This window comes from Biomphalaria glabrata, chromosome 10 (genome assembly GCF_947242115.1).
Source record: "Biomphalaria glabrata chromosome 10, xgBioGlab47.1, whole genome shotgun sequence".
NCBI classification, from domain to species: Eukaryota; Metazoa; Mollusca; class Gastropoda; family Planorbidae; genus Biomphalaria; species Biomphalaria glabrata.
In genome coordinates, this window is record NC_074720.1 from 19,985,479 (window position 1) to 20,003,959 (window position 18,481).

At 35.1% G+C, this 18,481-nt stretch overlaps 1 protein-coding gene across 2 annotated transcripts in view; it reads left to right on the plus strand.

Annotated features, from left to right (window-relative positions):
* The first annotated feature begins 9,702 nt into the window (after positions 1–9,702).
* LOC106054365 (uncharacterized) overlaps positions 9,703–18,481 on the plus strand; it is a 32,890-nt gene continuing 24,111 nt past the window's right edge. For both annotated transcript variants that reach the window (XM_056044434.1, XM_056044435.1), the window contains exons 1-6: positions 9,703–9,856; positions 10,557–10,736; positions 12,611–12,739; positions 13,800–13,863; positions 16,866–17,014; positions 17,609–17,686. In XM_056044434.1, the coding sequence (XP_055900409.1) occupies positions 9,736–9,856; positions 10,557–10,736; positions 12,611–12,739; positions 13,800–13,863; positions 16,866–17,014; positions 17,609–17,686 (721 nt within the window). In that variant the 5' untranslated portion in view covers positions 9,703–9,735. The remainder of the gene's footprint in view (positions 9,857–10,556; positions 10,737–12,610; positions 12,740–13,799; positions 13,864–16,865; positions 17,015–17,608; positions 17,687–18,481) is intronic.

Here is an 18,481-nt window from a genome sequence, read left to right on the forward strand (position 1 = left end):
AAGAAAAGAGAATTTATCGAAAGAGAATTGGATGAATTAAAGAAGAAAGAACGTGAAGTAGCGGAACGAGATGAACGAGCTGCAGAAAGAGCGCATCAGAGAGAAATGAAAGAAATAGAGGGAAAAGTTGAGTTAGCTAAACTGGAAGCTGCAAAAGTGAATCCGAACATATTACAACCACTGACACAGCAAGCCAAACCATACGTTTCAAAGTTCCATAAGTTCAATGAGAAAAATGAAACTCTTGAAAACTACATCGTGCAATTTGAGCACATAGCCTCAACGTATGACATGTCTCCCAGAGATATGGCCAAGCACCTACTCGCCAATCTCGCAGGTGAACCGCTGAACATAATAGCCACCCTGACACCTGAACAAAAGACTGACTACAAGGCTGTGAAAAACAGACTCCTCGAACACTTTGGCAAATCCGAGGACCATTACAGAAAACTCTTTCGAGACATCAGATTGCAAAAGAACGGTGATTACAACAGAATTATTTTCGAAATTAAGCAAAATATCTTAAAGTGGCTCGAACTCTCCAACTGTGACATGAAGAAACCAGACGAAATCATTGATATGTTCTTAATTGACAGTGTACTATTGAATGTTACAGACAACGTTTTCACTTTCCTGAAAGAGAAGAAAATTAAAAACGAAACAGAACTCATAACTAACCTGAATTTATTCAAAGACAGCCATCCCAATCACACCATCGACAGAAGAGACCATCAAATAGCTGCCACCATTAACACTGATTCAAGTAAATTCAAGTACAGCAACAATAAAACCTGCTTTAACTGCGGCATAAAGGGTCACATAAAGAGCCAATGTAGATCAATCAACAGAAGCACTTTCCAGTATCGAAGTAGCACATATCGGGACAATAAATATGACAACAGAAGAAACAGCAGAGCAACCCAAAGCTATAGTCCTAATGATAGAAGGCAATACAACACCAACAACGATAATTACAACTTCCAGAACTATCAAAGAAGACAGCAATACAATACCAACAACTTTCAGAACTATCACAGACAGTCCAGACGTGATGGCTACGAACGAAACAGATACAACAGAAATACTTCAAACAGATGGCAAAGTAACAGCAACAATAGAATCCATAGACGCCCTAGCAGTTATGACAACTCAGCCGCAACCATCGACACTCACGAACTCGAACATGTAGCATTCATGAACTCAACTCCAGACAATAATTCCTATCCATTACGTACAAACGGGCTGGACAACGCATCACGAAACAGTAACATTAGAACTGGAAACACACATGACACTAGTAGTTAGCAAGCTAGACATAGGGCAGCACAACATACAATTTTGTTTATTATACAATAGGATACAACACCATCACAAAATCATTAAATATCAGTAATGTAACTAAACAATGACATTGTTCACATAAGTCAACAACTATAATTATCACACTATTTTACATAACACTAGCACCGTTAAGGACTCATTAGCCAGTACAGGTGTAATTTATTGAATCTGTTGATGCCATATTCTACATATAACTTTAATTGTATTAGTACAGATGACACTTTAAAAGGTCATATGTGTCCAAATTTTTGCAAATATGTAAATTATTTTTTCATGAGTCCATTTGAACAGAACTCATTCATATTGGAACCTGAGTATGTGACACTATTTATTGAACTATATTTTTCATTTTTTCAAATGTACATAATCTTTGTAAATTGTATAGATATGACTGTGACATTGATCTTCACTGATGAATTTACTTTTTCCCACATATCAGTTTTGAAGACTATTTGAGCTTAATTCGAGGCTTGAAACGATACACTTGATGACTTGATGATATGTAATGCAAACAATGATTTTTTGAAAAGAATATTGTATTTAATTAGTGAGATCTATTTGAGCATTACTGATGGCTTGAAAAATAATTGATACTGTGTAATGCAAACTGAATCTTTGAATAGAAGATTGTATTTAATATGAGAAGTATTGGAGCATTATTGATGACTCGTGAAGTAATATATATAAAGTGTGATGTAATCACTGATTTTTTTTAGAAGATTGTATTTAGTGAGAAATTTATTGGAGCATTATTGATGGCTCGTGAAGCAATATATTTGAAGAGTGTGATGTAGACACTGATATTTTCTGAGAAGATTGTATTTAATGAAAAAATTAATGGAGCATTATTGATGGCTCGTGAAGTAATATATTTAATGTGTGATGTAGACACTGATTTTTTGAGGAGAAGATTGTATTTAATGAGAAAATTATTGGAGCATTATTGATGGCTCGTGGAGTAATATATTTGATGTGTGTCGTAGACACTGATTTTTTGAGAAGATAGTATTTAATATGAGAAATTTATTGGAGCATTATCAAGGGCTCAAAGCAATATATTTGATATATGATGTAAGCACTGATTTTTTTGAAAGAACATTGTACTTGATTCATGAAGACTATTGGAGCAATATTAATGGCTCAAAGTAATATATTTGATTTTTGAATAGAACATTGTATTTGATTGATGAAGACTATTAGAGCACTACTAATGCCTCGAAGTAATATATTTGATGTTACATAATGTGAAAAGCTTATTCATTTTTTGAGAGAAGATTGTAACTTATACATATGTTAAAGCAACTTGAGTTCACAGTAAGACATATGAGCCAAATGAATATCATAACGACCTTCACGCTTTAATATGCTTATGACTTTGATGATTTAGATGTTCCTCATAAATCATCATTGAAGAATATATTTTCTTGACTTTCATGATTTAGTAGCATTGTCATTCACATTGCCCATTATTTTTGTACATAAACCATTGAGACATTATTATTTATTATAGATATATTTCACTTGCATTGATTTATTTTAAAGAACATTGTCAATATTTTTCATTTGACCATGTAACCATTGTCAATATTTTTCATTTGATTATGTAACCTGATTGGATAAACTAAGTATATTAGTATACGAGCATTTTTCACGGCTGCTCTCACTCTGTTGTAAAATTAATATTGAAAGCATTCTTTTGATAAATTGAGAATTTACTTTGAAATTTTGTGTAAAGAAGAAACACTTGCTTTTTCAAATAATGTTGACAACTATGAGTATTGTCTACACAGACAAATATTTTTTTAAATATTGTAAGGTCAAATGAGACCATATATTAGTCTCATCAAAATTTTTTGATAGCATGATAAGACATGTGAAAGAGATTGAAGAACAAATTGTACATTTGTATTTATTATTTTTTCTCTCTAAAGATGGGACTATAATTGTATTGATACTTACATTTTGAAAGATTTTTTCAAAATCTTTTTTGAGGGAAAGGGCGTAATGTCAGTCTTAGTTGACATTGCATGATCTTAAGTTCACGTCATGTTAATAGTTTAAAAGACACGTGAAATTCCTGATGTAGAAAACAGGAAGTAGGATGAATAAAGTTGACTTAGAGGTCAGTCAAGTCAGTAAGGTCTTGCTCCCGGTCCAGGCAGGTTGGACGTTTCTTCCTGGACACTTGTATATGTATGCATATAGCATGAAAGTCGAAGGACTAGTCATTGTTGATTAATAATATTTGAGAGTTGATTTCATAATGTGCTTATTGGATATTAAGGTATTATTCATATTTCAATGGATACCTATAGTTGAAGCTCCAGTGTCACTAGTAGTAATTGTTCTTATTGTTACCCGCTGAGATGCGGACGTGATTTGTTGTTAACGTATTGGATACTTTTGATACCGCTGTTATGCGGATAGGATTATTATTTCTTGACTTGTAGCACTAACAAGGAGTGCAGTATATTATTATTATGTTGTAAATAAACTTAATGTTGTCTGCTGAACGGACTTGAGTCAGTCGTATAGTGTTTGTCTCGTCACGTGTCTAGAGCACTTCAGGAAGTAAGAACCCAGTATTACACCATTCAATCAGTCTCTAATATTCAACGTTCATTGACATTCAACGTTCATTTACATTTATGCTTGTTGATCTGTAACTTGTACATAAGCTGTACTTACATTTTATATTTAAATAAAGTTACAGAGTTGTGTTTTAACAAAAAATCTTTTATTGTGAATCCTAGATCGTCATTTATTCAACTATTTTAATTCAAGTGAAATCCCCGGCACCACAACGCACGTTGTGACAGTGGAACATAATTTAAAACAATTAATAAGTAGTTTTTCATATTATCGCATGAACTGCAGAGCTGCTATAGGACAAGTACACTAAACTAAAGGAATTTTTTTTTTTTCGGAATTGTATGTCTTTTTGCTTCTTACAAAACAATTAGATTAATTAGATACTCATTATAAGACATCACTTAGGCCAGGTTCACATCTAACTCCACTTTCACTTCACCTATCCCTTGGTCTGCTGGACCGTTGGGGCACCACACAGGATCTGTCAACTTTCTTTCTCCATTCTTCTCTGTCATTTGCCTTTGATAGAATTTCATTATGATATTCTTTCTAAAAATATTGAAACCTGCCTGGGTGGACCACTTCGGGGGCCACTTTTGAGTTTCTGTTTGTAACCTTGTTTATTTTGTTTTCACTCTGCATCATCTTACTTGACCTGAATATGAAAATTTTGTGATAACTTCATTTATAAAAGTTGATAATAAAAACACAATTTAACTCTTTCTCTCCGTAATTATTTTTCCATGTTTTGAGGAATTCTTCCTTTTGCTCATTACTATTTCAAGCTTCAATAACCTTTATGGTTGTTATCAGAAATTGTTTTATTTTGGTATAGAATAAAAGGGAAATGCATGCTCTTTTTATAAAAGTTTATAAAATTAAACATTAATTTAACTTAATGAGGTCGAATCAATGATGGTATCGTCCATTAGGAAAGAAATTTTTTTTTACAATATTTTATAGTTTAAAAGAATCATTTAAAAAGTCAATAATAGTATAATCATGAGATTATTACATAAGAATGTCATGAGATGACAGCTCTGTTAGAACTTAAAACCATGTCCAAATGTCATACATCAGTTCTGTTGACTTCTTTTGCTTGACACTTACGTTGTTTTGCAGTCAAAGGAAAGAAAAGGATATAAATTAGTGAAAAATCATGATGCTTGATCCAAGATTGTGTGTGAGAGAAATAACATGTACAAACTTTTGCCCTGACAGACAGACAGACAGAGTTGTAGTCCTACAATTGTCACTAGCCCAACTATGTATCCTTTTTGTTTGAGAGGTGTATGAATGTGACAACTTTATTTCCCTTCATTCTGTTCAAAATGCACATTGATTGACTTTAAATCTTCATGTTGCTCTTTTGTCAGGATTCTTCTCCAAACCTTACTGGAGTAATAATCCAAAGAAATACTAGACATTGCTTACAATAGCAACTCAGTAGAAGGATTTCCAGACGGAATACAATACAGGCAGTTACCTGGGTCCTAGGACACAATACTTTTACTTTGTCTATAAGGTTGAATCTCCTGAAGTTTATAAAAAAGTTCATAGATTTTGAGGTATAAAATAGTATCAATATTTAAAAAAAGCCCACAAGTGCATAGAATTGAAAGAGGTAACTAAATAAAATGATAGGGTTAAGTATGTAACTTAATAAGGGGAAATGATTCTTTTTTTTTTGGGGGGGGGGGATCCGTTTAAGTCAACCCTGTCAGTAAGTATAGGGATATCTTCTGTATACATTTAATTCTCTACGTCGCCCAACTATGCGGGACACCACGCACGCACGCCGACTCTCTTAACGCTCGATGAAAAAGCCATGAAAAGATAAATCTTTTATTTCTGCAAGTGGGACTAGAGTTACCCCACTCAACTTTCGCGGCGAGAGAGCGCGGGTTAAAAAATAAGAGGGGGGGGGGGAGAACGGCTCGTATGCAATAATAGAGTTAACTTATATAATACAGACGTTACTTCAAAAAAGGCTGAGTTAGTTTTCATGGAATGTTATCACACTATTGCGACGCTGATGATCCCAAACTGTATCGGCACTTGCCGGAGTGGTGGGAACAGTTGTGTGGGCGACATCGTTCCAGACATTGTATGAGATGATCCATAGGCCTAGCCAAGATTGTTTTTCGGGGGGGATCCCCCATCACATATATATATACATATATATATATATATATATATGTATGTGTGTGTGTGTGTGCGCGCGCGTGCATAATTCATCTTCATTACATTCTAACCCTTCATTCTTTCGGAAGACGTTTATTGTACCATAGAATAGGTTCTTCCTGGAGTGAGTGGAAAAACTGTAAACACGTCGTCCTTGCCAGCAAAGGGGTCTGGGGGAGCGCTCTAAGCTCCCCCAGCGGGGTTTGAAGCGGAGGCCCTCCGCCAGGCACTATTTCCGTTATTTAAAACAAACAGAAAGAAATGCATGTTATAAGGTATCTACAGTGCATTATGCTGCTATTGAAATTTTTTAGTTCAAAAACCTAATCTGATGTTCTTACTTACTTAGGACTTAGATCTTCCCGCGCCATTCGGCGCATTGAGCAGGAAGTTGTCTCCACAAAAATCTGTCTCTGGCAATGTCTGAAGCCTCTTCCCACCTGGTGCCCACTGCTCTGAGGCTCTACATGGAAGTGTAAAAGTTTCCCTTTCAGACCTTGTGGTCTATAGGGCAGATGATATAAAGGTCACCTGTTTCTGTGGCTTACGGTTAACGAAGGTGTCATGTGGCCAGCACAAGAACCAACCGCCTTTACTTTTCCCCAACTAATGTCAGGTACCCATTAGAGCTGGGTGGACTCAAGAGGCGCCAAAAAAATCTCGAAATTAAAAATCTCAGTCTTCACTAGGATTTGAACCCGGGACCCCGGTTTGAAGTCAAGCGCTTTACCGCTCAGCCACCTCGCCCCCACATTATAATCTCTAGAACTGACTCCTAAAAGTCGTCTTAGTCATCTTTTTTAAGCCACATTTAATTTTTTTTTTATTTCGGCGAATGACTTCCATGCTATTCACTGCAGTTTATTAATGGAGCCCAGCGACTGGTAGAAATGTGTAACCTTTCTTGGCTTCGCTCTTGGAATTTAGTATCTATAGTTTAATTTAGATATTTCAAAAGGGAATTTTCATCGTGAAAACCATCTGTTGGGAGGAGGGGTTAAACTAAAAAAATCTCTGGAGTTTTTTTTTTTAAAACAAACTCAAAACCCCCTTAGCTACGCTCATAGAAATTGGTGACTGTAGTTTGTTTTAGAATAATAATGAAACGCTAATCCTACGCGCGATAAAAAAAAAGACATTATGCATTAGCCGTAATTGTGTAATCTGGTGAAAGAAGCTTCTCGCGCCTCAAACTAATGAAGAATTACTTGAGGTCAACAATTCTCAAAGATAGATTGAAACATTTGGTAATTCCTGCTATTGAGCGTGATCTATATAGGAAACAGAATTATTATGATATACTGTATGACTTCGCTATACGCAAGGCTCGTAAAGTAATTCTGTACGTAGTAAAGAATGAATAAAATGCATAGAGGAATTTATTTTCTAATACAAACTCTTAAATTTCATTTATTATCCGCTTCCCTACCCAAACTTGGCCCCGCGAAATCCGTTTCGCATAGGGCCCCACAATAGCTAAGTCCGGCCCTGCTATTTAGTGACCTGTAAATGTACATAGTAGATTACTTGTTCTCTTTCCATGACTTCTTGATCACAATGGTTAAGTCCGGTGCTGCTATTTAGTGTTTGTAAAATGTTTGCTTGTAAAATCTTGTTTTACATGTTTCGGATGTGTTCCTTCAGAGTTGACGATAGTTTACTTCTTAGTCCAAACCTCCCGCAGGACGAAGGGGGATGGGACAGTCCAGCGCGCAAACCGCACGACCAGGCAGCCATCCGTAGTGAAGGGTGAAAAAATACTTGTTCCCCCCCCCCTCTTTTTTTCCTGAGCCGTGCTCTCTGTCGCCTCTATAGTTCCTACAAAGAAGATTCTCCACCCACCCCTCTTTTTTACGTGAGGTAGAAATTTTAAAAAGAGTGATCTTTCTTGGTTACAACGGTCCGGCCCTGCTATTTTGTGTATACTTGTTCTCCCGCCCCCTCTTGTTTTTTCGCGGGGTGACTATCCGCAGAAATAATTTAGAGAGTCATATTTCCTTTACTTCTTGCTCGTCCAAACTGTTGAGCGAAAAAGAGAATTATATATATAGAAGATTCTAAAACCAATATGTTAGACTAATGCAGATCTAGGTAATGTAAAAGACTGAATCATTTATTTCAAAAATCAAAATGCTGCACATATTAGAATGACTGGTTGTTGACAAGCAAGCCCTGGGTTCGATCCCCATACTAAACAATTTTTGTCAAGGACAAATGAAATATAAATGTTAAATGTTTTCTTGGAGGTTCAGCGAGTGGCGATTTAAATTATTCTGACAGCGGATTCTGGCGGTGGTTGATTTTGAAACCAATACGGTGCAATGCCCACACATTCACATCGTATGACCTCAGAACCATCCATTCGAATTACTTATTTTTGTTTTTAAAGATACGAGCTTTACATTGGAATGTCTTTACATTTAGATTACTCATCTTTGTCACATACTAAATTTGTCTTATTGGCTGGAGGGGGGCCCACCAAGATATTCTTGAACCCGGGCCCACGGGTACCTTGCTACGCCACTGCAGCTGTGGTCACAGGTTGGGCATCTGTAATCACCAGGCGCCGTTGCACTTTCACCCTTCTTTCTACTTCTGTTGTGTATGGCACATCTGCAATTCGGGACCTTCAGTTATGCTCTCACCATGTGTTTCATCCGTTGCCACTTTTCTCAACTGTTAGTGTCGATATCGAAGAGCTTTAGGTCGCGGTTGCAAACATCAGTAGACCTTAAACGTGGACGACCATACAGAATGTCTTGTGGATGTCGACTTTGTAGCATTCTGTGAAAGTGACCAAGCCAGCCATGATATTGTTAGTCAACCTAAGTCAGCAGGCTATGGTTCCAAACATCCGTGACTTGGTGCCCATTGCCTTAATTAATTAGCTATCATGTTGTTCATGTCAATATCCAGTAGAACATCGTTGGAGATGATGGAGCCAATATATATATATAACGTTTGGCTATTAATGGTTACGTTACGTACAGTAATTGTGTTATGGATTAGTATTTTAGTCTTTTTTTTATTAATATTTTACTTATATTTTTATGTGTGTGTGTGCAAAGGAAAAGACCCCCCCCCCCAAAAAAAAAAAAAATAAATAATTAATTCCTGGTTACGCCCATGGCTAATCCAATAACTTGTTAAAAGTCAATATCTCTATTACCACTTCGTTTTCATTGAACAGAATTACCAGATTTAAAACTCGTGTTTAGCTCACTGTCAAATTCAAATAGTTCTCATTTCTGATAATCCTTTTTCCCAGACCTGCAGGTGGTGAGAATTAATTGAAGGTTAAGTGAAAGGGTCTGTGTAGATGTATTTCTGTGAAAATATGTTAAACAGATTTGATTAGATTAAAAAAAAAATTGAAAATACATTGATTTTCTACATTTGTGATAAGTTTTATTATATTGCATCTGAAAATGTTGTTACGTTGTAAAATAAGATTAAATCTCTATCTAGATCTATCTTTAAAATAATAAAAGTCGATAAATAAGCTTGGAGGATGCACCATGGAACTATACTAATGCACCTTCTCATGCACTAGCCTATATATACATATGCTATTTCGGAATTGGGTCAAAATCTGTAACACTAATCTGCTGCTGCAAAATGCATACAGCGGATTCAGAAGTAGAAGCATTAATTTTGAGAGAAACTGTACACATTAAAGGCAAAGAATGTGTCTTAACTTTGACTTTAAAAGAATTGATTTTATCTAATGAATCTTCAGGTAGGATAGGCTAAAAAAAATAGAACAAAAATTTGTTATCAGATTTACTCATTTAGACTGTTACTGTTACTAAGACTTAGACTAAGTCAGTCTAAGTGTTACTAATACTATCATTATAGATCTATTTATTATCATATCATTAGTAATAGTATCATTATCATGTATCATCAATGTATGTCAACTGAGTTATTAACCTTAGGCTTAGCCTTAGTTAAGTTAAGTCTTAAAGAGTCTTATCATTAGTAACCATTGTAACTGGATAACATAAACTTTTATTTTATAATTTATATAATCTAGATTTAGATCTATAGTCTATAGCCTACATCATATGGATCTAATTTTACTTTTTAAAATCTTCTTTAACTAGATCTATTTTAAATCTTTTAATTTATATTTTAAATATATTGATTAATTATTGTGAGAGAGTAAAATATTTAGGATTTCATCTTATAATATTATCCTTATGTCAAAATATGAAATAGTACTATAACACTATAACTCTATACTGCTAGCTTGTGCAGAAGTTGAACTAAAATTAGTTTAAAAATGGTGTCAATCATGGGCTTGACCACATCAGCCACTTCATATTCATAGTTTGGATACATCAAATTTAATATTATTATACTTAATAAAAGAAAACACTAAAAATTTCAGATTTTGTAATGAAAAAGCCTAATAGGCCTGATTTTTTTTTCTTCAGCCACTACTTTCAAATGGCCAGACGTATTAAGTATACAACCATCTCAGAAATCTTTGGAAACTGGATGCTATGTATTGCAATATATTCACCATGAAGCAAATAATGCCCTATGTTTAAAAACATTACTGATAAAAGGAAATTCAGAGCAGTGTGTTTGTTTAATAAATCAGTATATTGCAGGTAATCTTAATGATGTGATTCTAGACATAGACATTTTAAATCACAGTTAAAAACACTTAAGACACTCAGATAGATTGGTAATTCTTTGTAGGAAATAGAATTTTTATGATATTGTTACGAATCTCACTATCCAGGCTCTCTGCAAACTGCACCATACACCACCAACTTAAAGAACTTGACAACTCAGGGCTCCAAAGTAACGTAACACTTTAATAGTTGATAAATAACAGCCAACACTGTACAAATGGCAATACGTACACTTTACAAATATCTCTCCGATAACACCGTTCCGCCGTATCAACTCTTGCACTGGCCTCTCCGTCTCGTTCCGGGCTTGCACTGGGTTCAACAGTTCAGGACTGACTTCACACACTAGGCTCGTTGTGTCGGAATCGATCGCAGACCAAAATCAAGACGCCGTTCGTCTCAACTGTACTTGATAGTACTCCGCACTGAACCGTCGTAATGCTCCGTACAGAACCACACCGCTGAACTGTGCTGTAGTCGACCGGACTGTAGTGAACCGGGCTCTGAACCGTCTTGACTGCGACACCTCCGCTCTTATATAGGGTCCCTACTGGCCTTCTCGAACCGGACAGAACGCCGCTCGACGTTTCTAGGTGGTGAGATGACTACAACTCTCGTGACGCTCCTGAGCTCTGTTCACGACGTCGATTCTTCCCGGACCACCGTCGATCGTTCCCGAACCGCCATGTTGACACTCGTCTCGGCTGACCGTCGTAGCTCGTCACGGTTGACCGCTCGTCTTGCGCTGGGCCTGGGGCAATTTGCGTCGGCTGACTACACTCACACCACTACCCCCATCTGTGCCACCACCAGGTTTATAACAATATACTGTATGACTTCGCTACACGCAAGGCTCGTAAAGTAATTCTGTACATAGTAAAGAATGAATAAAATGCAAAGACAAATTTTTTTTCTAGAACAAACTCTTAATTTCCACTTATTATCCGTATCCCTACCCAAACTTGGCCCCACAAAATCCGTTTTGCATAGGGCCCCTCAATGGTTAAGTCCAGCCCTGCTATTTAGTGATGGGTACTACTTGTTCTTCCCCTCCCTCTTTTTTTTTGCCTCTAAAATTACGTGAGGTAACTTTAGTCCGACTTGCAGAAATAAAAGAGTGATCTTTCCATTACTTCTCAGTGTCCAAATTGTTGAGCCATGAAGAGAATTATATATATAGATAGATATGGAAAACGCCAGTCCTGCGCGCGATAAAAAAACAGCATTATGCAATACCCGTAATTGTGTAATGTGGTGAAAGAAGCTTCTCGCGCCTCAAACTAATGAAGAATTACTTGAGGTCAACAATTCTCGTAGATAGATTGGTAATTCTTTGTAGGAAATAGAATTTTTATGATATACTGTATGACTTTGCTACACGCAAGGCTTGTAAAGTAATTCTGTACATAGTAAAGAATGAATAAAATGCAAAGAAGAATTCATTTTCTAATACAAATTTTTAATATCCACTGATTATCCATATCCCTACCCAAACTTGGCCCGCAAAATTTGTTTCACATAGGGCCCCACAAAGGTTAAGTCTGGCCCTGCTATTTAGTGACGGGTGAATACTACTTGTTCTCCCCCCCCTCTTTTTTTTTCGCCTCTAAAATTACGTGGGGTAACTCTAGTCTGACTTGCAGAAATAAAAGAGTGATCTTTCCATTACTTCTTGGTGGCCAAACTGTTGAGCCATGAAGAGAATTATATTTATAAATGAGCTACATGATTTCGTTATTTGACAATTCATTGTCCAGGTTTGTTTAAAGATGTGTCTTTTAAACAATTTGATTCAAGTATGAAATTATCTGTTGTGTAAAATGATTTTTTTTTTGTTTATATTTCAGATTCTGGACGACCTAAAAAACTGTTTGTTGTCATCAACCCAATAGGGGGCGCTGGTAAAGGTCTGCAGATATATCATGAAGAGGCTGAACCTTTATTTAAACTTGCAGGCATTGATACTTCAATTGTGGGTTAGTGAAAGTGAAAATAATTTTGTCTCCCTTGGATTTGTACTATATATATATGTTTATGCAATGTGAAAATTTACATTTAAAAAATGTGAGATAAATTTATTTAGAGTACACAAACAGTACTGAAAATATATATTTAAAAAAAAATATATTATAATGTTTTCAAATATAATAATAGATAATTGTTACATGAGTTCTCACCACACTCTTGTATGAGTCTGAGACCAGGGTGCTCTATAAGAGCTATTTAAGCCTCCTTGAATGCTGTTATCTACAAAGGACATAAGCTAGCAAGACTACATTATAGATAACCAAAGAAGCTGTTGTAGACAGTGTAGAGGCACTACTTACAGGCACCTTTACCTTATAGAAGATGACCTCATACCAAAGGTGATGTTTTGTAGGTGAGCTTAAAGGACAGTGGTGTAACAATAGTGCAACCATTTTGCTTACACTGGCATAGAAGAAAGCAGCTGACAGCAGATGACATCTTAAAGAGATAGCTGGAGAGCTCTCATGAAGGTTGGAGGATGCACTTTCAAGAGCCAAAGAAAAGCCCTTTCTGAAGACAGGTGCAAACTATGAAAAGAGAACTTAAACAGACCCTCAGCTTTGTCTACCTTAGACGTGGCAAAATATGCAGGTCACAACATGGTCTGCATAGTCACCTGAAACACTGCACTCATCCTTAATCTTTAGAATCATAGACTATGCCTTGCTAAAGAAGTAACTTTTAATTTACCTATAACTTCTTAAAGTTTTAATCACTTTAGATTTAGACATTCAAAATATGTTCCTGAAATAGAATTGAACTTCTCTATTCACAAATGTCTGTCCAGCTTGAAAAAAAAAATTTCCATGAAACTTTTAACACAAGAACCAAGACTCTCCAAACACTCTGAAATAGGAAAATGCACTAGGGACCTGCACACATGCCTTGGGGATACATTATATGGGTTACAAAGCTCTTGTTCACCAAACTGTACTATAAAAATATAATCTCATATTAACTTGTAATTATTTTGTTATTTTTCCTATTATGTATCTTTTCTACTTACAGTGACAGAGAGATCTAAACATGCATTGCAGATTGGAGAGAGTACAGATTTATCACAATATGATGGGTATTAACTTCTCAATATTACAATATGATGGGTATTAACTTCTCCATATTACAATATCATGGGTATTAACTTCTCCATATTACAATATGATGGGTATTAACTTCTCCATATTATAATATGATGGGTATTAACTTCTCCATATCACAATATGATGGGTATTAACTTCTCCATATTACAATATGATGGGTATTAACCAGAAGCGGACTGAGTATAAAAATCGGTCCGGGCATTACCATATAAACCAGCCCACAAATGGCATGTCATATATTTTCGGTTGGAGTTTTTTTTTTACCCCACTCCGCAATTTTTATATATATATATATATATATATATATATATATATATATATATTAGTGTGTGTGTATATGTAATTAATCTTCATTACATTCTGATCTTTCAATCTTTCAAACGTTTTTTCTACCCTAGAATACTCTTCCTATAATTAGTGGAAAGACAGTACACACCGCCAAAGAGCAGCTAGCGAGTCCGGGGGAGCGCTGTGAGCTCTCCCCAGTGGGGTCCGGGGCAAAGCCCCGGAACCAAGTATAATTTCCATTTTTTTAAGCTTTAAAAACGCATACTCTGAGGTGTCTACAGTGATATTAGCCTGCTACTCTTCAGCTAAAAAAATTCAAAAACCAAATCTGCTATTAAATGGAGTCCAGCGGCTGGTAGAAAATGGTAAAATGCTTGAGTTTTTTAATTGGAGAGGGAAGGGAAACCACAAAAACCTTTTTAACTACGCTCATGAAATTTGGTGACTGTAGTTTGCTTAAATTGGCTGCACTGGGGCAGTAAGTAAAGTTTCCCTTTCAGACAATGAGGTCTGAGGCAGTGATGGTTTGAAGACCCTCCCCTCCCGGCTACGCTCTTGTGTTATATTATAGTTGTAGGCCTAATTCTCTACAAATATATAAAGTTTGATAACGCATCGAAAACTGGATGTATGCATTCGTAGGATTACATAATGTATTCTATTTATACATGTATGTAGTCTGAAATGCATTCGTAGGATTACATAATGTATTCTATTTATTCATGTATGTAGTCTGAAAACTATAAACAATACAATAGCAGCCTAATGAGTTTGAGGTTAGAGAGGCACTTACTTAATTAATGTGAAAAGCTCTTGCTTCCTCCTAGTACATTCTCAAAAAACGCGATTTGTATATGAATATACTATGACCCATTATTTAAAACTAGTCGACCGGTGGCGTAGCATACGCCGCTATTTTGCATGGCTGGTCTTAGCTAGGCCACTGCAACCTAAGCGACTGCAGTGGGCCCCCACTTTCAAAGGATCCGCACTTTCATAGGACCCGCGCTAATTCAAGTTGCATAAATTATTAAATTAAACCATTTTATAACTTAAAACAGATTTCCTGCGCCCTCCTGTCGATTTACCAGGAGCTCATGGAAATCTCCAGAAATTGCAAAATATGTGAAAAAGTCCTTAAAATATACGGAAATATATAGAAAAAAATTGTCATTTTGGGGTGTCATTCAATATGGAAAACGCCAATCCTACGGGTGCTAAATAAAAACGGAATTATGCATTAGCCGTAATTGTGTAGTCCGGTGAAAGAAGCTTCTTGCGCCTCAAACTAATGAAGAGTTACTTGAGGTCAACAATTCTCAAAGATAGCTTGAAGATTGAAATTCTTGCTATTAAGCGTGATCTATGTAGAAAACAGAATTATTATGATATACTCTATGACTTTGCTATACCCAAGGCTCGTAAAGTAATTCTGTACATAGTAAAGAATGAATAAAATACATAGATGAATTTATTTTCTAATACAAACTCTTAAATCTCACAAATTGTAATAATTTTCATCATTAATGACTTCATACTAAGCATAAGTTTGCCATTAATTATAATAGTATAAAAATTGATTTAGATCTAGATTTATTTTTTAATTAAATATTTTTTTTTGTAAGCCTTAAGTGTAGTATTTTTAAATCTATGTTATTAAATATAAACAAAAAGAAACTTACTTTTCTTTCAAATCGCAGAAAGTAGAGCTTTATACCCATATTGAGCTGTGAATAAGTTGGGTGGTTTGCAATTTTGCGGCTGTGTGTATGTGTTTAAGTTAATTTCTATTAAGTAGGCTATTGTTAAAGAGTTAATTGTCGCACCTCTTTTTTTTTGCTGCCATATATCAATGTTTTATAACCTTATCTCTCTCATTCCTCTTTTTGGTTAAATTTCATTGGAACCATTAAATGACGGGGGAGGGAAGGAGCATAAAAAAAATGGGGGTGCCATCAAAGGCCCATGCCGACCAGTAAAATGATTAGGCCAAACACAACCTCGAAGACATCAAAGCAGTCCATGCCGCTCGTGCATAGCAGAAAGTACGGTCTAACTTTTGCAAATGATAATACATACAGTGTATAGTGTATTTTTTTTTGGTATTCTTATTGAATTTCAAACAAAATTAACTGTAATAAGAATTAAAAAAAAAACAAAACAAGAAAACGTGTTTGGGCCTTTGTGTCTTGCTGCTGTCACTTTTTTTTTTAAGTTGTCTGCATTGAAATTTTTTTTGCTTTGGTCGTGACCAGACTGGCCCATTAGGTACCGGCCCACCGGGCATTTGCCCGTTTGCCCATATAGCCAGTCCGCCCCTGGTATTAACTTCTCCATATTACAATATGATGGGTATTAACTTCTCCATATTACAATATGATGGGTATTAACTTCTCCATATTACAATATGATGGGTATTAACTTCTCCATATTATAATATGATGGGTATTAACTTCTCCATATCACAATATGATGGGTATTAACTTCTCCAAATCACAATATGATGGGTATTAACTTCTCCATATTATAATATGATGGGTATTAACTTCTCCATATCACAATATGATGGGTATTAACTTCTCCATATTACAATATGATGGGTATTAACTTCTCCATAATTTTTTGAAAGAAAAAAAAATCTATTACACTTAGTATTTCTTTAAACTAATACAAAACATTTTTCTAGTATCGTGGTTGTTGGTGGAGATGGTTTGTATCAAGAGCTGCTTCAAGGAATAACTTTACAAGTACAAAAGAAATCTGGAATAAATTATGACAGTCCTGATACAGACTTAGTAAAACTTAATGTGCCTCCGATAGGAATTATTCCTGCAGGTTTGATTAATTTTATTGTTACTAAGTTGTCTTTGTCATTCAAATTATCTGTGTCTATAATATTTTGTTATAAATTTAATACAAATTAAAATCTTATTTTTTATTTTTAAAAGTTTTTATTATTATTATAATTGGTTTTGCATAGTGCATCATCTGTGCTCCTAGAGTCTGGTCCAATCTCTTTTGTGGATCTGTGGGAAGAGGAAGTATCTGTAAAAAAAGTTTCCATATTGCCTTTAGGTCTTTGGCAAACACAGCACAATTGAAATACAAATGTCTTATTCTATATCATGATTTAAACTCGAACACTCTTGCCCCAGTTAAGTAACCAAGCCACTAATCCCACAAATGTGGTCATCTTATTTTATTTTTGATATTTCACTAAAGTGGTTATCTTATTTTTTTTGTTGATATTTCACTAAAGTTGTTATCTTATTTTATTTTTGATATTTCCCTAAAGTGATTATCTTATTACACTTTTAATCTGTCACTGTTTAGTTCACATTTGAAACTTCATAGATTTTTTAAACTTTGTGAGGGCTTAAAAGTTAGTCTGTTCTTTTTTTTTTTTTAAATTTTTTTCATTTGAAACAGGTACTGGTAATGCTGCAGTAAGATATTATAATGGAGGTATTTTTGATGTAAGAACTGCAGTGCTCAATATAATTCGAGGTAACAATAAAAATAATTTTATTAAAGTCATGGTCATGTCCTGGTTGGTATGTGCTTCCTACTGTTCTGCAGTAGTTTGGAACAAGGATGTAATATTATTATGTGTGAAGCAATGTCTGAAACTTATAAAACAAAACAAATTAGTGCCTGTCATTACTTCTTTGCTTGATATATTTTCAATTGAAACAGGCAATTCAGAAATGTAGAAATTAAGCTTGCTAGTCACAGAGTCAACTCTATAGTTATGTTTTATGTTGAATTACTTCCCTTTTGACCTGATTGAGAATATTGAATTCAAAGCTCTGGAAGGATTAAACAATCCAACATGTTACAGATATTATCCTATTAGGTTGAAACAATTTAGAAATTTTGCACTATTATTTCTTGTACCTGACAAGATAGATAAAAAAAAATTAACCAATTAGTTAATTTATTATTGGTAATTAATTATTTTGTTAGGTAACAAAAAAAGGAAAGGTTGTACTTGACAGATGTGTCAGTTTAAGTTGAATTAGTCTCCTTTTTAATGTAGAGAATTAGGTCATCACTTAAAAGTTTGAAACATACAATAGATAGCTATGAAACCTTCTTGTTTCATAAGCATAGTGGTTAGTGTAGAGGGTTGAGAAGGCTTGAGCCCTCGAGTTTGATTCAAGTCCTACAACCTTTTTTTTTTATAAAATACATTTAAAAAGCTGTCATGGTAATATTCACCTAGATGACCCCTTCTTTCTCCCCCCCCTTTTCCAAACAGGTCCAGACAAATGATAGGATCATAGCGTTTTGAGAAAGCTA